This window comes from Oncorhynchus gorbuscha, linkage group LG01 (genome assembly GCF_021184085.1).
Source record: "Oncorhynchus gorbuscha isolate QuinsamMale2020 ecotype Even-year linkage group LG01, OgorEven_v1.0, whole genome shotgun sequence".
Classification (NCBI taxonomy): Eukaryota; Metazoa; Chordata; class Actinopteri; order Salmoniformes; family Salmonidae; genus Oncorhynchus; species Oncorhynchus gorbuscha.
In genome coordinates, this window is record NC_060173.1 from 42,148,213 (window position 1) to 42,172,794 (window position 24,582).

The window sequence follows — 24,582 nt, forward strand, 5'->3', positions numbered from 1 at the left end:
TTCCAGTTAAGGTAATCCAGTCAGATGCAGCTTCCACAAATCAGTGAAAAGGTCAATTGGTTTATTAGATGTAAAGGCTCCGGTAACATGTCTTTAGGGGTTCATATGCCAAGTACCATAATGGGTTGAGGGTACAGTATCTAACAATAGACGGAGACGAGGTTACCAGGAATGACAGTTACAGATTGGGGAGAGGATGTGATATTAGTTCCTCTTAGGGTGAGACCAGTGCCCCATTGTTCTTACTGCATCTCACGGACCACCCCAATTACTAAAGACACCGGTCTCTCATTACTTCCCCTATAACATTGGCCTTGTCCCTGGGCATCTCACCACTCATATCAATGTCCTACTAGCTATAGGCCCAGTATGCATTCAAAAGGGCATTCTATTCCCTTTAAAAGTGCACTACATTAGACCAGGGCCCATAATACACTAAATAGGGACTATGGTGTAATTTACCAGACTCTGCCCAGTGTTCTGGCTGAACACGACACTGAGGCATGAGCCCTGGGATGTAGTTGGGCCACTCTGCCAATCATCACCCATCACCTTGAGCTGAGAACCAACTGCCCCACTTCCCCCCAGAGGGGCTCCAGGAAGTATCTTTCTGTAGCAGTATACATCAAACACAGGCATGACTTCCTGTATGACATTCCTGTCCCGAGTTCCTGTTCCATAGCCAACCCCATTCCCTCAATACTTTACAATGTTGTAAACACTGTATGGCTCACTCATTCATATGGCTATATTATAGAGGAAGATGTCAGCTTGAAGACGGAGGACAATGAAAGCTATATTTGAGCTTATGGTTTTATAAACTCAAATTGCACGTGCACCAAAAACATTAAATATTTTCCATATCAAATTTACAGAAGAGCATGACAAACTGCATGGACTCAAAACAACTTGACAGTGTATGCCATTAGACCATTTGTATTATTTACTCCATCAATCATGTGCATATAAACAATGTTGACAGGTATTTTATAGGGATAACATCCACACACAGAAAGAGAATGACCGATTGACAGTAAATACATGAAGGAAAAACAAAAAACTAGGTTGACTACAGTCAGCATATACATTCACCTTTTAGGCTGCTACTAGGATTTATCATGAGATGAAGCACTAACGTTATACACCTTATCATTCTATAGTCCATTTGAAGTGCTTGGGTACCATCTTTGTTGACAGGCCCCTGTTGTGTTATGCACAACACAGCAATAGAAGGAACATGAAGAATTTAACTTGTGAAATAGTCCATATTTACCTTGTAGCAGATAGCTCAGTTTTTCAAGTACAGTACTATAACTCAACTTGACTGCAATTCTAGTTGAATCACTAAATTCACAAGTTTCTAGATTAGGTAGGTTGTGTCAGGTACAGATTTCTTATTTCCGAGAGACATTTCTACACTTGAGGGTATTACAGCAATGCTGTAGTAGTGAAATCATATTGTCCAGCAGCCATGTCTGGCATTTTTCTGTTAGTCTAATGAAAATTATAACTACACTATTGTACTAATCATTTGTTTAGTGTTAGTGCTCTTCTGCACTAGGTTTGATACATATTTAATAGTGTTTGTAGATTATATGGATTCATTTAAATCACCTACTTCAAGCTCAGGTAAATAGTATACATATCAAGCAACAAGATGGAGCTCTATTTTAAATGGCTATTGAAAGGTGACAAATCAAAGGAAAGGCAAAATATCCCCAAGTCTAAAATAATCTCCCAATGGTAATAATAAGAATTCATAAAGATATGATTATAACTGTGTGTTACAGACTGCTGTCCCTCATGTTCCCACAGCTGGCCTGGTTGTTGGGCTATGCTTTAGCATGGTTCAGGGGTACAGCGAGTCCAGGTATGCAGGTCCAGGAGAACCTGGTTCAGGTTCTCCATCCAGTCCCCTCGATCCTCCCCAGTATCTGCTGAGAACCAGCACCTGAAGAACAGAGAGAAAATGTTATGATAAATATCACAAGATCAATTCAAATACACCACTGTCTATCAGATAGACAGGCTCACTTTAGCAGTGTCAGTCCTCCACAAAACATTAATATTGAAAAGATTCATGACCACTTGCTGTCAAGCTAACTTGCTTGTGTCGTAAGGGAGTAAGAAAATATGTAATATTATTTACTTGGCCAGAGCGCCCTGGTCATCCTGTTGTGCAGTCTGGACGCTGCTGACCAATTCAAAAGTATAGGGGCGAGCACAGGAGTCTCTCATCACTGGCTTCACACTCTGACTAGAGGAACTAGACAGGGAGATGCTGCCTTCTGCTGCCTGCAAGTACAACATAGAGAACAGTAGAGGAGAGGAGGGAATGTTTAAATCAAGTTAGTGTGACTTTGTATATTCAGTTAAGAGAAAATATTAATGTCCCCAAGAGGCAATGCATTTTGCAGCAGGAAAGGTACATAGACAACTTAGAAATATTAGAAAAGATATCAGAAATATTATCAAGTGTGCATAAACATAGAATTGTTAACCTTAGTTTCTTTTTTTCAAAATCGTTCTGATAACCTGAGAGCTTGGAACCAAGAGCTCCAAGCCCAGTCATCCCTGTCATAGCTTAATGCCCACCTTGCTGCCTCTGTCATTGGGGTGGTTCCAATAGGACATGTGGTTTCCCTCCAGGACAAAGAAGCGCCGATGCCAAGCTCCAAATCCATTCACCACCTCAAACATTGTCTGGATGGAAGGAGGGAGAATGAAGGGGTGGGTGGAGGATGAATCACAATTATTATTATTTTACCAGGTAAATTGACTGAGAACACGTTCTCATTTGCAGCAACGACCTGGGAAATAGTTACAGGGGAGGAGGGGGATGAATGAGCCAATTGTAAACTGGGGATTATTATTAGGTGACCGTGATGGTTTGAGGGCCAGATTGGGAATTTAGCCAGGACACCGGGGTTAACACCCCTACTCTTACGATGAGTGCCATGGGATCTTTAAGAGATTCAGGACACCCGTTTAACGTCCCACCCGAAAGACGGCACCCTACACAGGACAATGTCCCCAATCACTGCCCTGGGGCATTGGGATATTATTAGACCAGAGGAAAGAGTGCCTCCTACTGGCCCTCCAACACCACTTCCAGCAGCATCTGGTCTCCCATCCAGGGACTGACCAGGACCAACCCTGCTTAGCTTCAGAAGCAAGCCAGCAGTGGTATGCAGGGTGGTATGCTGCTGGCAACAATAAAGAAAGTATAGAGGACAGGAACAGGATAATATGCACTTGAGATCGAAGCGAATTGAGTCAACAAAAAATAAACTCACAAGGAAGCCCTGGTGCTGGACATTAGAGTGGCTCTCGCTGTGCAGTTGCAGGTATATGTTTCCCTCTAGTGGAGACAGGAAGGGCACCTGCACAAAGGTGGAATTACATGGATACCAGGGTTAAGCTGCTTGTAGTTCATCTAGCTAGGGAGGTAAACAAAACGTGCAATAAAGAAAAATTGAAGAAAAGTCATGAACATTGATTGAAATGTGCTTAGAAATCTACCTATGGAGCACTCAATCACTGATATTATAGCCAGTGTAGCGAAGACTAATTATTGATACCAGTTTTGCTGGCCGCATGAAAGGAGTCAAATGGAGAAGCAAAGAGAAAAAAGGGGTAAAGGTGAGGGTGCAACGTGGGGAAAAGTGAAAGAGTGAAACCTTTTCTTGAAACTCATCTCCCAGGAGTCTCCTGATTTTGCCTTCAAACTTCATCTGTGCACAAGTGGAGAGACAGAAAAGGGAGGGATAGAGGTAACATCCCAAGTGACTAGGGCTGGCACAGTTATCGTATAATTATGTAACAGACAGTAGGAGTGAATTTTTGGGGGGGGTCATAAACATCTTAATACATTCATTTTAGAAGATTTGGGGTGGGCGATTCAATTTCATATTCAAGTAGATATAGTTTACCCAATAATCATTTTTCATTTTTTATGAAGTGAGTAAAGTTTGACAGGGGTGGTACCAAATCTGTTTTATATTAGGTATGTTATAGATCATTCTCAAAGATTCATTACAAGCTAAAAATAAATAAATAAAAAAAGTCAACCATTTTTTAAATATTTTTTACAATAAATACAAATTTGCATGGCAATTCATTGTTACCCCAAATTCCATAATCACAGCCCTACAAGTGACCCAGCCCAGACTGGAAAACTTGATTAACATCACGAAGAAAAAATAAAAACAAGTCATGTGAGGAAATGACAATCATCCGATCTGATATCGCAACTGAAAGAATTACAATAGGTGGAAAATCTGAAAATGTAACAGGATATACAGTAGATTCAGCCAAAAAGATTAAGATAGTGGCACACATCCTCAAGAGACAATGAGATACAATCTAGCAAGCAGGCGGTTCAAAATTATTATTTTTTTTAAAGAGGCACGATAAAACCAAGGAATTGACTGACAAAACATGCATCCCTACATCTTCCCATACTGTAGGAGTGCAGGCAGGTACACTAAACATATATCATCCAGGTTGGAGCACTGCAGCAGGTGTGACTGAGACGGGGAGCCAGGTGAGATGAGCCTACCTTGTCCAGGGGGAACTTGCTCTGGCCCAGGGAGGCCAGGGAGATCTTGTGAGAACCAACCAGAGAGAAGTTGCTGGTGCGCTGGGTGTTTAGGGGCGGCATGGTAGAAGCTGTGGGGTGTTGATTCAATTCAATCAAACTATCATCACTCGGGACAAATGTCATCTTCAGATCATATGCAACTAGGACAATACTTACATGTTACATTTTGGTTGGATCTCTGTTGAAAAGCAACAAGATAACGTTTTCAGATTAGAAACATGTAACCGGAAAGGGGGTATAAATATATGTGCCTCACCATTTCAAGTAATACACAGATACAGTGCCTTTCGAAAGTATTTGACCCCCTTGAACTTTGCGACCTTTTGCCACATTTCAGGCTTCAAACATAAAGATATAAAACTGTATGTTTTTGTGAAGAATCAACAACAAGTGGGACACAATCATGAAGTGGAACAACATTTATTGGATATTTCAAACTTTTTTAACAAATCAAAAACTGAAAAATTGGGCGTGCAAAATTATTCAGCCCCTTTACTTTCAGTGCAGCAAACTCTCTCCAGAAGTTCAGTGAGGATCTCTGAAAGATCCAATGTTGACCTAAATGACGATAAATACAATCCACCTGTGTGTAATCAAGTCTCCGTATAAATGCACCTGCACTGTGATAGTCTCAGAGGTCCGTTAAAAGCGTAGAGAGCTTCATGAAGAACAAGGAACACACCAGGCAGGTCCGAGATACTGTTGTGAAGAAGTTTAAAGCCGGATTTGGATACAAAAAGATTTCCCAAGCTTTAAAAATCCCAAGGAGCACTGTGCAAGCGATAATATTGAAATGGAAGGAGTATCAAACCACTGCAAATCTACCAAGACCTGGCCGTCCCTCTAAACTTTCAGCTCATACAAGGAGAAGACTGATCAGAGATGCAGCCGAGAGGCCCATGATCACTCTGGATGAACTGCAGAGATCTACAGCTGAGGTGGAAGACTCTGTCCATAGGACAACAATCAGTCGTATATTGCACAAACCTGGCCTTTATGGAAGAGTGGCAAGAAGAAAGCCATTTCTTAAAGATATCCATAAAAAGTGTTGTTTAAAGTTTGCCACAAGCCACCTGGGAGACACACCAAACATGTGGAAGAAGGTGCTCTGGTCAAATGAAACCAAAATTGAGCTTTTTGGCAACAAAGCAAAACGTTATGTTTGGCGTAAAAGCAACACAGCTCATCACCCTGAACACACTATCCCCACTGTCAAACATGGTGGTGGCAGAATCATGGTTTGGGCCTGCTTTTCTTCAGCAGGGACAGGGAAGATGGTTAAAATTGATGGGAAGATGGATGGAGCCAAATACAGGACCTGGAAGAAAACCTGATGGAGTCTGCAAAAGACCTGAGACTGGGACGGAGATTTGTCTTCCAACAAGACAATGATCCAAAACATAAAGCAAAATCTACAATGGAATGGTTAAAAATAAACATATCCAGGTGTTAGAAAGGCCAAGTCAAAGTCCAGACCTGAATCCAATCGAGAATCTGTGGAAAGAACTGAAAACTGCTGTTCACAAATGCTCTCCATCCAACCTCACTGAGCTCGAACTGTTTTGCAAGGAGGAATGGGAATAAAATTCAGTCTCTCGATGTGCAAAACTGATAGAGACATACCCCAAGCGACTTACAGCTGTCATCGCAGCAAAAGGTGGCCATACAAAGTATTAACTTAAGGGGGCTGAATAATTTTGGACGCCCAATTTCAGTTTTTGATTTGTTAAAAAAGTTTGAAATATCCAATAAGTGTCGTTCCACTTCATGATTGTGTCCCACTTGTTGATTCTTCACAAAAAAAATAGTTTTATATCTTTGTTTGAAGCCTGAAATGTGGCAAAAGGTCGCAAAGTTCAAGGGGGCCGAATACTTTCGCAAGGCACTGTAAGAAAGCAGAATTTACCTTGATGGTGCTTAGAAGCTTCCTTGGAGTGACCTAAAAAATAAATATGATCAGAACTGGGCTTTTGACATGTACAGTGGGGCAAACAAGTATTTAGTCAGCCACCAATTGTGCATGTTCTCCCACTTAAAAAAGATGAGGCCTGTTATTTTCATCATAGGTACACTTCAACTATGGCAGACAAAATGAGGAAAAAAAAAAATCCAGAAAGTCACATTGTAGGATTTTTAATGAATTTGCAAATTATGGTGGAAAATAAGTATTTGGTCACTTACAAACAAGCAAGATTTCTGGCTCTCACAGACCTGTAACTTCTTCTTTAAGAGGCTCCTCTGTCCTCCACTCATTACCTGTATTAATGGCACCTGTTTGAACTTGTTATCAGTATTAAAGACGTGTCCACAACCTCAAACAGTCACACGACAAACTCCACTATGGCCAAGACCAAAGAGCTGTCAAAGGACACCAGAAACAAAATTGTAGACCTGCACCAGGCTGGGAAGACTGAATCTGCAATAGGTAAGCAGCTTGGTTTGAAGAAATCAACTGTGGGAGCAATTATTAGGAAATGGAAGACATACAAGACCACTGATAATCTCCCTCGATCTGGGGCTCCATGCAAGATCTCACCTCGTGGGGTCAAAATGATCACAAGAGCGGTGAGCAAAAATCCCAGAACCACACAGGGGGACCTAGTGAATGACCTGCAGAGAGCTGGGACCAAAGTAACAAAGCCTACCATCAGTAACACACTACGCCGCCAGGGACTCAAATCCTGCAGTGCAAGACGTGTCCCCCTGCTTAAGCCAGTACATGTCCAGGCCCGTCTGAAGTTTGCTAGAGAGCACTTGGATGATCCAGAAGAAGATTGGGAGCATGTCATATGGTCAGATGAAACCAAAATATAACTTTTTGGTAAAAACTCAACTCGTCGTGTTTGGAGGACAAAGAATGCCGAGTTGCATCCAAAGAACACCATGCCTACTGTGAAGCATGGGGGTGGAAACATCATGCTTTGGGGCTGTTTTTCTGCAAAGGGACCAGGACGACTGATCTGTGTAAAGGAAAGAATGAATGGGGCAATGTATTGTGAGATTTTGAGTGAAAACCTTCCACCAGCAAGGGCATTGAAGATGAAACGTGGCTGGGTCTTTCAGCATGACAATGATCCCAAACACACTGCCCGGGCAACGAGGGAGTTGCCCGGGCAGTGCAAGAAGCATTTCAAGGTCCTGGAGTGGCCTAGCCAGTCTCCAGATCTCAACCCCATAGAAAATCTTTGGAGGGAATTGAAAGTCTGTGTTGCCCAGCAACAGCCCCAAAACGTCACTGTTCTAGAGGAGATCTGCATGGAGGAATGGGCCAAAATACCAGCAACAGTGTGTGAAAACCTTGTGAAGACTTACAGAAAACATTAGACCTCTGTTATATACCCTTTGTTGGCAATGACAAAGTATTGACCAAATACTTATTTTCCACCATAATTTGCAAATAAATTCATTAAAAAATCCTACAATGTGATTTTCTGGATTTTTCCTCATTTTGTCTGTCATAGTTGAACTGTACCTATGATGAAAATTACAGGCCTCATCTTTTTAAGTGGGAGAACTTACACAATTGGTCACTGACTAAATACTTTTTTGCCCCACTGCATCTCTCTCATTGTCAGCCATACAACATTGGATAGCATTCGTAAATCAGAAGATGTCGCACTCACCCTTGACTTGGTGGAGCTGCGGAGATCCACATTGCAGGTGTTCCCTGAGGTGTGGGACTGAGTAATAGAAGACAGTTTGTACATTTTTACATACAACCTGTTAACACACATTCTTATCACTGACCATCTACGATATTTACTAATACACAGGTTTTAGGTGAGAAATAAAGTAATATGTTCCATCTCACCAGGCTGTAGACCTCCACATCAATCTCAAAGTTGGAGCGAATGTCCTGCCTGAAGGGACATAATACAGTCAGTCACAGAAAGAGTTGGACCGACTAGGGGTGAGAGCCATTTTAGCAGTAGTACAGCAGATATTACACAAGCATCTCCTTTAAAGGCAAAGACAGACCAGTAGGATTGCCTGCCGAGAGAACTTAGCTACTCTAAACAGAGTGCTGGCCGTAATTTACAAAACAGATTCAACATGAACCGTACAACACACGCGTCGACAAGTGAACAGCCCCCTACTGTACAAACTGACAATCGGTCTGGTGAGTTCTCCTTTACTCTTCACTTCCTCCATATGGAACCAGTAGCGGGACTCACAGGGTGATGGAGGTGGGGAAGGAGATGGTGTCGCCATTCTGGGCATCCACTGCCGTAGCCAATGGGGTCGCAACGATGTTGCAGGGTCCATAACGAATCAGGACAAAGAAATAATGAGTGGGCCGACCTTTGAGGAGAGAAATAGTCAGGGGGGTTGTTCATTAATCACCTGGTATGGTTTCAAATGTGTCTTGAGCTGAAAATGAATTAATTGTACTTTACTACTTGAACATTTAACCCAAATGAGCAGGCAAACAACTCACCTTGGCAGCAAGCAGCAGCAGAGTAAATGGTTCAAACTAAATGATGCAACAAACGTCAAACTACAAAGGTGAGAACACACGTAGCCTAACCGACTGTAGGTACCTGTTTGTGTGCGGGCAGAGCAGACAAACTCCACCTTGAGAGGGAGCTGGACACTGCTGATGCTGACGGTGCCCCTGCAGGGCTGCTGGGACATGCCGGAGTCCCCCTCACCATCACCCCCCTCTAGATCCTCAGAGACTGAGCCCCCCCTCTCCTTCAGCCTGGCCACCTCAGCCAGCAGGGCTGCCCGCTTCTCACCTGACACACAGAAGAGACAAAGGGGGACACAGTCAGATGATCAAGCAATGGAACAAATCAAGAGGTCCATCATACCTTCCAGCATAGAAGTATACAGGAGAAAAAAAGCAATAGCAGTGAGATGAATGAGGTTGAGGATTATACACTAATTCAGCAGACAAATTAGGGGAGAGGAGAGAAAACGTCACAAAGCTAGGGGTGGGATATGAGTGGATGGAGACTCACAGGAGACGAGCAGCAGTTTATCAGCCTCTGCCTCCTCCAGGGAGCCCCTGCCGTGGTCCTCGTCAGTGCAGCAGCTCAGGGCCTGCAACGTCTGTTTGATGACCATCTGCAGCTTGGCAGCATCCTCATTCAGAACCTGACCAATCACAGGAGGATAGGAGATTCACTCCAACCAGCCATACTCATTTAAATACTCTTTCTTTCCATTGGTCACATTTACATGCGTGTGGTGTACCGCAGGGCAGCTCTAGGCCCTCTACTCTTGTCTATTTTTACCAATGACCTGCCACTGGCATTAAACAAAGCATGTGTCCATGTATGCTGATGATTCAACCATCACGAGCCAGCAACCACAACTAATGAAGTCATTGAAACCCTTAACGAGTTGCAGTCTGTTTTGGAATGGGTGGCCAGTAATAAACTGGTCATGAACATTAAAACTAAGAGCATTGTATTTGGTACAAATCATCCCTTAAGTACTAGACCTTATCTGAATCTAGTAATGAATGGTGTGGCTGTTGAACAAGTTGAGACTAAATTACTTGGCGTTACCTTGAATTGTCATGGTTAAAACATATAGAGTCAATGGTTGCAAAGATGGGAAGAGGTCTAGCCGTAATAAAGAGATGATCTGCTTTGACACCACACTCCAAAAAAGGAAGTTCTGCAGCCTCTAGTTTTGTCGAATCTTGATTATTATCCAGTCGTGTGGTTCAGTGCTCCAAGGACAGACCTAGTTAAGCTGCAGCTGGCCCAGATGAGAGCGGCATGGTTTGCTCTTAATTGTAATCAGAGGGCTAATATTAATACTATGCATGCCAGTCTCTCTTGGCTAAGAGTTGAGGAGAGACTGACTGCATCACTTCTTTTTATAAGAAACATAAAAAGGTGTCGAAAAATCCCAAATTGTTTGCATAGTCAACCTGCACACAGCTCCGACACATACTTATCCCACCAGACATGCCACCAGGGGTCTTTTCATATTCCCCAAATCCAGAACAAATTCAAGAAAACGTACAGTATTATATTGAGTTCTTACTGCATGGAACTTCCTTCCATCTTAAATTGCTCAAATAAACAGCAAACCTGGCTTTAAAAAGACAGAGCAATACCCCACGACACAACACCTCTCCCCTATTTGACCTAGATAGTTTGAGTTTAAGCATTGATATGTAGGCTACATGTGCCTTTAAAAAAATGTATGTAGTTCTGTCCTTGTCTAATGATGTTTTGTGTTTTACATAATACTAATGATGTTTTATGTTTTGTGTGGAACCTAGGAAGAGTAGCTGCAGCTTTTGCAACAGCTAAATGGGGATCCTAATAAAATAACTAAAATACCAAATCCATGCACACCAATATCCGGTTATTATTTGGGACACTCAAGTATTATTTTTGAGTTCATGCATATAAACATCATATCCAGTTCGCAATAACCCGAAAACGCTTGTATCCCGGTTATGAGAAACCCAGATTAGATGCCTGGGACATGCTGATGTAAGACGGTATACTGTGGCATGTAAACATCTCATCCCCTTTACTGTGGTCTGTGCAGGCTCAGTTTCACATATCATGGGTGTTGTGTGATGTCATCGGATTGTCAAATTTAAGGGAATATGTTTTACTTGTGTTTAATAAATTATTAGAATATTACACTCTGAAACTATAACTTCGAAACTGTATGATTGTATGAAATTGATTGGAATCAAAACTGATTAGAATCGTTAGATTTTAATGCATGTATGAAAGTGATTTGAATCGTTAGATTATTATAATCCTGTGTGTGGTTATAGTCAGTAGAATAATATTATACCCTATAGTGTAGTTCTTAGTCAGAATTAATGATTTGGGGAATTAATGTTTTGGGGATAACAGACCGAGTCAGATTCTGTGCCGACCTTGACTGGGACTTTGAGAACATCCCAGGTCTCTCCCTATCTTGGGGGAAGGAGGGGAGAAGCTATTCTCACGGACCCAAATCTCTGTCGGCTGGGTAGATACCTGATGTTTTGTATGGAAGTATGTGTGTCGCTATAAAATGAAGGTCTTTGTACTGTGCAAGTCAGAACGTTCCCATGAACTTGACATTTGACTGTTTTCATTTCTATCAGTATCTTACAAATCCTGATATAGCAGACAGTAATTACAATTGAATTGGTTAATGAACACGAGAACATAATGCTCCTATCACAAACAAACCACTTCAAAAAGTAGACTACCTGGCCATATTATACATTTCCGACATTTGGTTGTCAACTACAGTTTGAGACATGCAGCTTCTCTTCTGTTATAAATTGTTGCCCCAAAAGACTAAATAAAGTAAAGCTCACCAGAATAATGTCTTACATCAATAGAATTAATGCATTAGTAATCTACAGCAGTTAATATCTGTAAAGTTGTCGGTTTTACAGTTTCATTTGGGGACTGGGGAGAAAATGGAATAACTCCGAAAGTGAAAAGATCAGTCCTGTGCAAAATGTCATCAGTTTGACCGGTTTTAAGGAAATGAAAACCTGAGAAAATGACGAAACACATTCCTGATAAAACTTCAGTTAGTCTTGAGTGCATAGCTTATGTGGTTGAAATACTGTCTGCTTGCATAACAGTGTCAAAGATAACACATTACACGTGTACTCCATTTCCGCAAGAGATGCTATAAGAAATAATTTCTCCACTCCTGTTCCCAAGACACAACTAACATTTGTTGTCCAATTTCACTGTAAGGAGTTAATACTACGCTACGTGAAGTTATAGGCCTAGTGTCCATATTTCAGTTAACCCACATGAACTTAAATAAGGAATATTATTTTGTATTCAAGGATACAGGGATACTCATGAGTGGGATATCACTCATCTACAAAATTGCTTCCAACACTACTCAGCAAACTGGATGCAGTTTATCACAGTGCCATCCGTTTTGTCACTAAAGCACCTTATACCACCAACCACTGAGACTTGTACGCTCTAGTCGGCTGGCCCTCGCTACATATTCGGCGCCAGACCCACTGGCTCCAGGTCATCTACAAGTCCATGCTAAGTAAAGCTCCGCCTTCTCTCAGTTCACTGGTCACGATGGCAACACCCATCTGTAGCACGCGCTCCAGCAGGTGTATCTCACTGATCATCCCTAAAGCCAACACCTCATTTGGCCAGCTTTCGTTCCAGTTCTCTGCTGCCTGTGACTGGAACGAATTGCAAAAATCGCTGAAGTTGGAGACTTATCTCCCTCAGAAACTTCAAACATCTGCTATCTGAGCAGCTAACCGATCGCTGCAGCTGTACATAGTCTATCGGTAAATAGCCCACCCATTTTTACCTACCTCATCACCATACTGTTTTTATTTATTTACTTTCAGCTCTTTTGCACACCAATATCTCTACCTGTACATGACCATCTGATCATTTATCACTCCAGTGTTAATCTGCAAAATTGTAATTATTCGCCTACCTCATGTCTTTTGCACACATTGTATATAGACCCCCCCCCTTTTTCCTACTGTGTTATTGACTTGTTAATTGCTTACTCCATGTGTAACTCTGTGTTGTCTGCTCACACTGCTATGCTTTATCTTGGCCAGGTCGCAGTTGCAAATGAGAACTTGTTCTCATAAGAGCGTCTGCTAAATGACTTAAATGTAAATGTAAACTAACTAGCCTACCTGGTTAAATAAAAAATAAAAAAAATTTAATGCATGGAAACAGCTTCTGCCGAAAAAGACCTTAAGCAGGATATGAGCTACTATCCGGAATACTGCACGCATGTAAACGTGGTCAGTGCCAAAGCCAATGTTCTCCTGGTGGTACATTTGTCAATGCCCACATAAAGGACATGCAAAGTTTGGATGATATGCTACACAGGTAGTCACTCTCCATGACACGGAAGACATACAGAATAGACTCAATCGTTCCAACAGTCCTACTACAGACCATGATCCTTTCCTTGGTGTTGACACAGTGCTGGGGGTGAGACTTCTCAGCGGCATGCCTCTGCACCCTTGGGGTTACACTCTGAATGGCTGGCTTGGTGCTCTGTCTCTGGGTGCGGTAGGCATCGATGCTGTCACAAAACACATTGGAGTTGTCACAGGTATAAATAACAAGCCAATCATATATTTTGAAAGATTATCATAGTCAATGAGTTTAATTTCACTCATGTTAGCTGACCACTGTCAGTTCTGCTTGTCCTGAAGTGTAGAAGACAAGATGACTCACCTGTAGAGAGGGGCACTATCAGCAGGGGGAGTGGTCAGCTCTTCAGGAGTCAGAAGTAGGGATGGAGGGTTGGCTGCAAGTCTCTGTGGGGATATCAAACACGTGGAGGAACATTTAAGTGTAAAACATTCAAAGCCAAGAACAATGCCAAAAAAAAAACGAGGAAAAAAAACTTTAGTCATTTAAATGAAATTATGGGCAGAAAGATTAATTAAACTCCATCTTTCATCCACTCAGATGGGTTATTCATCACAAAACCATTGTTGTTGCATATTATTTTAGTGATTACTTCATTGGCAATGTAGGGAAATTCAGGCGGGAAATTCCAACAATGAACAGTGAGCCATCGTATACATGCATTAAAAAACAAATGAAAGAAAAGCATTTTAAGTTTGAATTGTGTAAAGTTAGTGTGGGAGAGGTGGAACAATCATTGTTATCGATCAATAATGACAAACCTGGCATTGACAGATGGAAAGCTACTGAGGATGGTAGCTGACTGGCCACTCCTGTCTATCATGTATTTAATTTGAGTCTAGAGGAAGGTGTTTATCCTCAGGCCTGGAGGAAAACCAGTCATTCCACAACCCAAGACAGGTAAAGCGGCCTTGACTGGTTCTAACAGCTGACCTATCAGCTTGCTGCCAGCTCTTCGCAAACTGTAAACTGTTGAGAAAAATGGTGTATGACCAAATACAATGCTAATTCTCTGTAAACAAATTGACAGACTTTCAGCATGCTTATAGGGAAGGGCACTCAACATGTGCTGCAATGACACAAATGAGTGATGATTGGTTGAAAGAAATTGATTACATTTGTTTGAGCTATACTGTTTCAGTGCAGCCTTTGATATTATTGACAATAACTTATGTTTTATGGATTTCCAACCTCTGCCATATTGTGGATTCAGAGCTACCTAATAGAACTCTGAGGGGTTTCTTTAATGGAAGCCTCTCGAATGTCAAACATGTCAAATGTGGTGTACCGCAGGAAAGCTCTAGGTACTCCTTTCTAAGTTTACCAATGACCTGCCTCTGGCATTAAACAAAGCCTGTGTCCATGTATGCTGATGATTCAACCATATACATGTCGGTTGAATTTATCACAGGTTGACTCCAATCAAGTTGCAGAAACATCTCAAGGATCAGCAATGGGCACAGGATGCACCTGAGCTCAAATGAGTCTCATAGCAAAGGGTCTGAATACTTATGTAATGAAGGCATTGTTTTTTATTTGTAATAAATTTGCAAACATTTTTAAAAACCAGTTTTCACTTTGTCATTATGGGGTATTGTGTGTAGATTGATGAGGACAATTGTTTATTTAATCAATTTTAGAGTAAGACTAACGTAACAGAATGTGGAAAAAGATAAGGGGTCTAAATACTTTCTTAAACGCACTGTATAGATTAAATGGTTATGAAGAGGGGAGAGGTCTGTCCATAATAAAGAGATGCACTGCTTTTGACACCACACTTGCAGGCTCTAGTTGTTGGGCTAATATACATTTAACGCCTGCCAGTTCTCTTGACTAAGAGTTGAGACTGGCTGCATCATTTCTTATAATAAACATTGTGTTGAAAACTCCAAATTGTTTGCGAAGTTAACTTACACACAGCTCTGACACACAAACAACCCACCAGACATGCCAACAGGGGTCTTTTCAGTCCCCAAATTCAAGAAAGCGTACAGCATTGTTAGCGTACAGAGACATTGCGTCGAACTTCCATCTCATATTGCTCAAATGAAAAGCAAACCCGGTTTAAAAAAACGGATGAAGCAACACCTCACGACAACGCCTCTCCCTTATTGACTTAGATATTGTGTGCATGTGATGTGTAGGCTGTATGTGCCGTTTGTAAGTATGCAGTGCTGTTCTTGTCCATTAATGTTCTGTATGATGTCATGTTTCATGTGTGGACCCTAGCAAGAGTCGCTGCTGCTGCTTTCGCAAGAGCTAATGGGATCCTAATAAAATACCAATCACTTTCAGAATCACATTGAACTAGGTGACCATGGCACCAGTCTGTCTGCAGAGCCTTACCATAGGAGTGACCACAGCTTCCACAGACTTGCTGAGAGGGGAGAGGATAAAGCTGGGTGGGAAGGACAGCAGCTCATCTGCACTGGAGTCCAGTTCCTTGGTTTCTTCCAGGTCTTCACCCTCAGCTTTGTCCAACTCTGTGTCTGTTTCCTCTATTCCACACGTCGCTGTAGCTATGCCACTATTGTGATCCTCAGTGTCCTCTTCCATCCTTCCCTGGGCAGCAGCCTCCAGCACCTCATCAAACATTAGGTCAATCATCTCAGCAGTGTTGGTTTCATCGCGAGAGCTCAGCTCAGTCTCTGTGGATAAATCCCCATATTCAGCAAGTTACATCCAGACATTAAAAAAAGTTGCCCTAGTGCGTCTACAACAGGGTTCCCCAATTAACGTTGGTTTTATTTGGCAGTTTTCTGAGCCCCAAAAACATAAAATTGTTTAATTTTCATTGTTGGACATAAGCCTAAAAATACCAGGAAATCAGCTACAAGTTATTTTAATTTTGGAAAGTATTCCCACACACGAGAGATAATGATTGGATTTATATATCACTTTTCTACCAACTGAGGTACTCAAAACGCTATACATAGTAGAGGGAAACTCACCTCATCCACCATCAAGGTGAAGCACTCACCTCAGTGATGCACGGCAACCATTTTGTGCCAGAACTCTCACCACACATCAACTATCAGTTGGCGAGGTGAGGAATGATATATGCCAATTAGGAATGAGGTGGAAGATTAGGTGGCCATGATGGAATGTGGCCAGGTTGGGAATTTAGCCATGACACTGGGTTGAACACCCCTGCAATAAACGCCACGGGATTGAGACCATAGAGAGTCAGGACACCCGTTTTACTGTCCCAAAGACGGTACCCTATGCAGGACAATGTTCAGAAATGTAATCAAGGTTTGTAATATTTGACTAAACATAATAATTTCAGTGCATTCAGAAAGTATTCAGACCCCTTACCTTTTCCACATTTTGTTACGTGACAGCCTTATTCTAAAATTGATGATTTAACACAAGACCCCATTATGACAAAGCAAAAACAGGGCTAGACATTTTTACAAATGTATTATAAAAATAAAAACAAATACATTATTTACATAAGTATTCGGACCCTTTACTACGAGAGTCGAAATTGAGCTCCGGTGCATCCTGTCTCCATTCATCAACCTTGAGATGTTTCTTCAACTTGATTGGAATCCACCTGTGGTAAATTCAATTGATTGAAAGTCCCACATTTGACAGTGCATGTCAGAGCAAAAAACAAGCTGAGGTTGAAGGAATTGTCCGTAGACCTCGGAGACAGGAGTGTCGAGGCACAGATCTGGGGAAGGGTACCAAAACAAACTAAGAAATCGGAGAAGGGGCTCAGGAAGGAGATGCGAGAACCTTCCAGAAGGACAACCATCTCTGCAGCACTCCGCCAATCAGGCCTTTATAGTAGAGTAGTCAGACGGAAGCCACCACTCAGTAAAACGCACATGACAGTCCGCATGGAGTTTGCCAAAAGGCAACTAAAGGACTCTCCAACCATGAGAAACAAGATTCTCTGTTCTGATGAAACCAAGATTGAACTCTGGCCTCAATGCAAAGCGTCACGGCTGGAGGAAACTTGGCACCATCCCAACGGCGAAGTATGGTGGTGGCAGCATCGTGCTTTCGGGATGTTTTTCCAGTGGCAGGGACTGGGAGACCAGTAATTATTGAGGGAAAGATGAACGGAGCAAAGTACAGAGAGATCCTTGATGAAGAGCGCTCAGGACCTCAGACTGGGGTTACCTTCCAACAGGACAACGACCCTAAGTACACAGCAAAGACAATGCAGGAATGGCTTCGGGACAAGTGTCTAAATGTCTTTGAGTGGCCCAGCCAGACCCCAGATTTGAACATCTCTGGAAAGACCTGAAAATAGCTGTGCAGTGACACTCCCCATTCAACCTGAAAGAGCTTGAGAGGATCTGTAGAGAAGAGTGGGAGAAACTCCAAATACAGGTGTGCCAAGCTTGTAGCGTCATACCCAAGACTTGAAGCTGTAAATCGCTGTCAAATATGCTTCAACAAAGGACTGAGTAAAGGGTCTGAAAACTTGTCTAAATATGCAACGGTTTTTATATATTTTTTTATATAAATTAGGAAAAATTCCGAAATACCTGTTTTTGCTTTGTCATTATGGGGAAGTGTAAATTGGGGGGGGGGGAACGACATTAAATCCATTTTAGAATAAGGCTGTAACGTAACAAAATGTGGAATAAGTGAAGGGGCTGAAATACAGTGCTTTCAGAAAGTATATCTGTTTAGGCTTCTTGCGGTCAATTCGCAGTCTACAAATATATTACCTCAAATGTACATATAACCTCAATTAGCCCAACTAACCGTGTCCCCGCACATTGACTCTGTACCAACTGTATACAACCTCGCTACTGTTATTTTCACTGTTATTTTATTTTTAATTTCTTTACTTATACCTATTTTTTACCTAAAAATTGCACTGTTGGTTAGAGCTTGTAAGAGCTTGTAAGTAAGCATTTCACTAAGGCCGACACCCGTTGTATTCGGTGCATGTGACAAATAAACTTAGATTTGTTTTATGTTCCGGCCCCACGACCAACCACTCAAATAAATTGGCCCACAGCTGAATATAGTTGACAATCCCTGGTCTACAACACGATGTAACAAGTATTTTAAAATGTCATAATTTGGCTGTTCATAGTATAGAAGAAAGATGGAGGTGCAAAGTGTTGGCCGTGACCCATTGAATTCCTTGCTTAGACAATGGCAGTGGCAGAAAAATTTGACCAGTATCTTTATGACTATGCCCAGGTGTGTGCGCAACTATGTGTAACCCAACGTGGTTGTGTCTCACCTCCTGCCCAACTTGTGCCAACAACCTAGACATGTCTCACCTGACATACTTTCTCTTTTCCAGCTAGATGAAGAGTCCAGCTCAGACAGAGCTGAGTCATTGATCATTTCTGGCTCCAGGATAAATGTGACTTTCTTTAACCCTCTGGCCTCTGACTGTGGTTCATCAGTCGGTTCCTCGTCTGTAAGCAGCTCAGAGTCTCCTTGTTCTCTGTCTGACACAGCTGATGCGTTTGCGGCCTCATCCTGCTCTGGACCCAACTCCCCCTGATCTTCACCTAGAACAGACTTCTCACCCTGGACGTCAACTAAAATACTTTCTGCTTTCCCTTGTTCTTCAACTCCAGAAGACTCCATCTTCTCACTTAATAAGTCCCCAACCTTCTCTAGTTGGGACTGAACTACCCCCTCTTCCTCACCTACAGCAGACCCCACCTGTTTCTCACCTAAAGGGGAACCCACAATGTCCTCATCTACAAAGGACCCCAACTCAACTACAGAAGACCTCATCTCCTTCTCTTGTAGGGACCCCATCTGCTCAACTACAGAAGAACCTAACTTCTCACCATCTCCTTTTGACTCCATTGCCACAGGATTATCTAAAAATAAATGGGACTCAGCATTAACATAGCACTTCACCACTAAATCCCTTTCCACATGCTTGTCACTAGCAGGAGAGACTGCCTTTTGCTGCTCTTTCACTACAGGACCCTCTGCTGCCTCATGTTGTTCATCTGGGAGAGAAGTTCCCTGACAAATGACCATAGTGCACTCTGCCTGTCGCTCAGCCATGTGTCTCCCCTTCACCTCTTCTGGTGGGACATCCATGTGAACTGAGGACTCTGCCACCTCACCTGTTGAATAATCACAATCTGACCTCTCTACACTGATATTTGCACAAAATTCAGATTCTTACATTTTAGTCAGATTTTTCTCAACATATACCATTAACTTATCTACCTTCAAGCTCATAAACTGAAATGCATTGACTTCTCCTCTTGCAGTGTCTTACCGGTGTATTGAATTGGAGGCTCCACTCCATCGACCTTAGTGAAGACAGATGTCTCGATAAAGCTGCCGTCCTTCACCCCAAAAGGTTCATCACCAGTCACATTGAGGTCTGCCTGCTGGACACAGACAAATTAGCCCCCTAAAATACAGTGTTCCTCTTATGCACATGTCTATGCATCTACAGGAGAAGGTATTCAATCCCCTTGACTTCCCACTTTTTGTTGTGTTACAGCCTGAATTTAAAATGGATTAAATTGAGATTGTCCCACTAATCTACACACAATATCCCATGTAATAGATACATTACATCTTTTAAACAAATGAAAATATGAAATATCTTGAGTCAATAAGTAATCAAACCCTTTGTTATGCCAAACCTAAATAAGTTCAGGAGTAAAAATGTGCTTAACATGTCACATAATAAGTTTCAAGGACTCACTGTGTGCAATAGTGTTTAACATGATTTTTGAATGACTACCTCAACTCTGCAACCTGCACATACAATATGTAAGGTCCCTCAGTCAAGTAGTGAATTTCAAGCACATATTCAAACAAAAGATCAGGGAGGTTTTCCAAAATCTCACAAAGGGTACCGATTAGTAGAAATATGAATACTGAATATCCATTTAAGAATGGTGAAGTAATTAATTAGGCTTTGGATGGTGTATCAATACACCTTGCCGGAAAGGAAGGAAACCACTCAGGGATTTCACCATGAGGGCAATAGTCGTTTAAAACTGTTAAGAGTGTATTGGCTGTGATAGGAGAAAACTGAGTCTGGATCAACAACATTGTAGTTAATCCACAATTACTAGCCTAAAGAGTGAAAAGGAGGAAGCATGTGCATAATAAAAAAAAAATACATTTCAAATAACATGCATCCTGTTTGCAACAAAGAAATTAACTGTTGTCTTGAATACAAAACATTATGTTTGGGGCAAATCCAACATCACCGAGTACCACGTCATATTTTCAAGCATTGTGGTGGCTGCATCATGTTATGGGCACGGCATGCTTGTCATCAGCAAAGAACTAGGGAGTTTCCTTAGGATAAAAAAAAAACAGAATAGAGCAAAGCACAGGCCAAATCCTAGAGGAAAACCTGGTTCAGTCTGCTTTCCAATAGACACCGGATGAGGAATTCACCTTTCAGCAGGACAATAACCTAAAACACAAGGCCAAATCTACAGAATAGAATTGCTTACCAAGAATACATTGAATGTTCCTGAGTGGCCTATTTACATTTGACTTGAATATCTATGGAAAAACTGGAAAATGGCTGTGTAGCAATGGTCAACAACCAACTTGACAGAGCTTGAAGAATTTGAAAAAGAATGTGCAAATATTGAACAATCTTTGTGTGCAAAGCTCTTAAGAACTTACCCAGAAACACATCTGTGATTGCTGCTATTGCTGTTTCTAACATGCATTGAACTTATCTAATCAAAATATATTAGTGTTTTATTTTTCATTACATTTTCATAACATGTAGAATTTTTCTTCCACAATTAAATCATACTTTAACGAAACAAAATATGGAAAAAGTCAAGGGGTTGAATACTTTCCGAAGGCATTATATATTATAAAGATTCTGTACCACTATATGAAGGACCAAGTGAACCCTACACCCGATTACCATTCAAGTGACTTGGAGGATTAAAATGACACCTGTGACATTTCAAGACACCCTGTTCTCCTCAGAACCAGTTACACTCAGTCCATATAAGTAAACTCACATTCCATGGTTGGAACGGTGGCCACTGTAGTCTCCTGCTACGTCTAAACATCATCCAAGGGGAGAATGAGGAGACGGGTGGGGTCGCCCTCTAATGATATCACAACAAGTATCATTGTTCTATCAGGAAACAAGTACTTGAGCTCAACATTTTAGTAATTTAGCAGACTGTCTTATCCAGAGCAATTACCCCTTTACACACATGGGCATTTGCTACAGTATATTGAAATGTTTAAGAAATATGAAAATGTATAACCACAGTAGTAATTGAAAGGGAACAGTTTGGAGATAATGGGAAAATTATTAGACCAAATGGTGAGTACACAACAGTTCACCTGACAGGGCTGAAACCAAACATTACACAACATAACAGATTTTATGTGCATTTTACATTGACTGTACTTTGTCGCATTCGCTTACAACAAAATCTGAAAATACTGTGGATAAATTCAGTAACATAAGCCTATTCCTGGAAAATGTAGGGTATCTGCAAAATAAAAATTAAGGGTTCAAATGAGAGGACTAACTGGTGTCTCCAAGTGGCCACACACACACACACACCTCTCCAACATGTGCAGCTCCTAAGCAATTTTATGTCAAAGAGTTGAACTATAAAATATATATTTTTTAGTTTTCCTAGCTGTGCTGTTGAGGAACTAGAGCAAGCATACTTGTAGTCATTTAATTTGGAACACAGCCCTGCATAACCGCCATCACACAATTACTGTTCTTTACGCAATTCAAAAAGTGTCCATTATAAATCGCAATATGAGTCAAGTGGGCATGACTTGAAAGCTTGTTCCATTGCAAACAAGTTATAAAATATGATCTTAGAGTTTTAGACAACTAAGAGAAACAGATCAGAATTTGTGCAATTTAAAATACTGTTTGAAGATGTAGAGTTACAGGCATTTTCGAAAGACGGGCAGGGACTCTGCTGTCCTAGTGTCAGCGGGAAGCTCGTTCCGCCTTGATGTGCCAAGACAGAGAAGAGCTTTGACTGGGCTGAGCGGAAACCAAAAAACATAACCCGTAACAATATTCCGTGACCATACACAAGAGAGATGGTAACATAACTTACCTCAGTCAGTGAGGAATCAGAGAAGCTTCGCTTTAGGAAGACATTCTCTGTGATTGGCTGGGCCCTTACGAGACGCAGCTCCTCCTCCCTCTCCTGATTGGTCAGACAAATAGAAGCAGTTAGAAACTTCACAGGAATTTTAAGAATTGTGCAACAGCAACATTTCAGAATGCATTGCATACCTCAAGACTCCTGGTACATTTTACATGTACATTTTAGTCATTTAGCGGACGCTGCCTTGCTCAAGGGCACAGACAGATTTTTCACCTGTGTGTGGCACAGACCTGGCGTATGCGGGAGGCTTGTTTGGAGCTGGGCGTGTCACTGGCCTCGAGTTTCAGTTGTAAGTTGGTAACAGCGTTGGAGAGGGTACGGGGCCACCGGTTGGCTGGCAGGGGGCTGGCCTGAGGAGTGGTGGGGGATTTAAACCGCTCCACCCGCGAGCTGAACTCTGCCTCACCTGAAAAACAGACCAGATGCTCCCATCATTTAACCACTTTTGGGCAGATGTGTTCTTACTCGCATTCAATGAAAGGTAAAGAAGCTGGAAGGTAAATGTAGAAAACTCACCAATAAGATGGTGCTCTTTGAATCCATCCTGGAATTTAATGGATGGTACCCCAGACCCTGGATCAGAGAGGCATCTCTGAGCCAGCACATGCCCTCCTGTAAACAAAACATCCCCTGTTGGAGTCACTGTTTCTCAATGACTACAGATCTGAATGTTGCATGGATACTGCCATATTCTAATTCTATCGATACTGTATACAGGCTGTGAGTTGGTTATTTTAGGAGGGGGCGTTATCCTCTTACCCTCACGTCTCTGGGTTAGTTGCTGTACTCTGGAGCGGACAGAGCAGAGAGCAGGTGTGTCAGGCTTCACCAGCTCTGCACACCGATGGCGATCTCTAGTTGAAAACTTCTTTGTAGGGCTGACATTCTCCTCGCCCAACAACTCCAGGCGACGCCTTTTCTGAACATCATTGACATCTGTAAGACAGCAAAGGGAAGCTCACAATAATAATGGGTATGCCCCAACACTGCACTGATGACATAAGTTGACACTAATTAATACTTGTTCAAGCCTTTAATAGAAGTCTAAGACCTGTCTAAGCCAGGGAAGTGGGGGGGGTCTGCTTAGCGATATGGAATTGTTTTAAAGGTCATATCAAAGATCATTTTGACATTTGATTTTGAATTAATTTATTAATTAAGATTTTCGCGGGGCGTGGACTTCTACCTTAGGGGGTTTAATTAACAAGCACTCATACGCACGCAGTGATGTTGACACTCACCAGACGAGTGGACATTGTCTTCCGTGTCAGACAAAGGGTCTCTATGTCTCTTCAAAGCTGTCGCCAACCCACTTCGAAATTCCCCATCCATGATCTTCCTGTGAAATAAACACCAAATTAAGTTCCTAGCTATCGTTCATGCAACTTAGCTAATTGATTTATTCGGCAGTTTCGTTACAATAACTCAGCTAGCTGGCTAGCTACAAGCTAACGTTAGCTAACTGGACTCTGGAGAATGCAGATAGCTGAACGTTAGTGCTGCTAGCTGGTTGAACATACTTTCAGCTATTCACCTATAATATGTCGAATATAACATTCCCTTACCTCAACAGAAGTGTCCGTGTAGGTCAAGCAAACAAGTCAAAACTGAGCATAAACTGCGAAAAGATTCGTACGGCTGTTCATTTGACGCCTTTTCAAATACACTTTGAATTTCAGCGGGTCTTTGGAAGTGCGTCAGTGGTGGGTGAATAAATTACCATAACGCCAAGACCGAGCGCGCAATATTTTTGTTCTTGTGTTTACGGTAGATTAAGTTCCAAGTTTTAATGTCACGTGCACAAGTACAGTGAAATGTCTTTCTTGCAAGCGCCAAACCCCGAAATGCAGTAATAAATATCAATGTAGCACTAAAAATAACGTAAGTCAGAGAAAAAAACACACAATAAATAAAAATAAGAAGATGAGAAAGCAAGAAGCTATATACAGAGTCAGTTCCAATACCATATTTAAAATATGCAGGGATACTGGAATGACAGATGTAGCAG

At 41.8% G+C, this 24,582-nt stretch overlaps 1 protein-coding gene across 8 annotated transcripts; it reads right to left on the reverse strand.

Annotated features, from left to right (window-relative positions):
• Positions 1–970: 970 nt before the first annotated feature.
• Positions 971–24,284, reverse strand: LOC124037876 (anillin-like). Of its 8 annotated transcripts, none has more exons than XM_046353120.1 (25): positions 24,140–24,284; positions 23,816–23,913; positions 23,334–23,510; positions 23,091–23,186; positions 22,805–22,980; positions 22,521–22,613; positions 21,441–21,530; positions 19,706–19,817; positions 18,735–19,292; positions 15,823–16,124; positions 13,780–13,862; positions 13,495–13,624; positions 9,568–9,703; positions 9,145–9,342; positions 8,779–8,905; positions 8,415–8,463; positions 8,227–8,283; positions 6,510–6,542; positions 4,760–4,781; positions 4,562–4,671; positions 3,681–3,734; positions 3,297–3,383; positions 2,596–2,703; positions 2,150–2,295; positions 971–1,951 (listed from the first exon to the last, which is right to left on the reverse strand). In XM_046353120.1, exons 2-25 carry the CDS (start codon positions 23,904–23,906, stop codon positions 1,840–1,842), a joined length of 3,147 nt encoding a protein of 1,048 aa, XP_046209076.1. In that variant the 5' UTR covers positions 23,907–23,913; positions 24,140–24,284; the 3' UTR covers positions 971–1,839. The 8 variants fall into 8 exon arrangements, with proteins under 8 accessions (XP_046209076.1, XP_046209029.1, XP_046209066.1 ...); XM_046353073.1 differs by having other exon boundaries at positions 18,735–19,547; XM_046353110.1 differs by having other exon boundaries at positions 19,706–19,820.
• Positions 24,285–24,582: the final 298 nt, after the last annotated feature.

Coding starts and splice junctions, on each gene's coding strand:
- LOC124037876 (XM_046353064.1), bottom strand. CDS start 23,906: ATGGATGGGGAATTTCGAAGTGGGTTGGCGACAGCTTTGAAGAGACAT. Junction 19,548..19,705: donor GCCTCCAATTCAATACACCG/GTAAGACACTGC, acceptor ATTATTCAACAG/GTGAGGTGGCAGAGTCCTCA. Junction 13,625..13,779: donor GATAGTGCCCCTCTCTACAG/GTGAGTCATCTT, acceptor GTTTTGTGACAG/CATCGATGCCTACCGCACCC.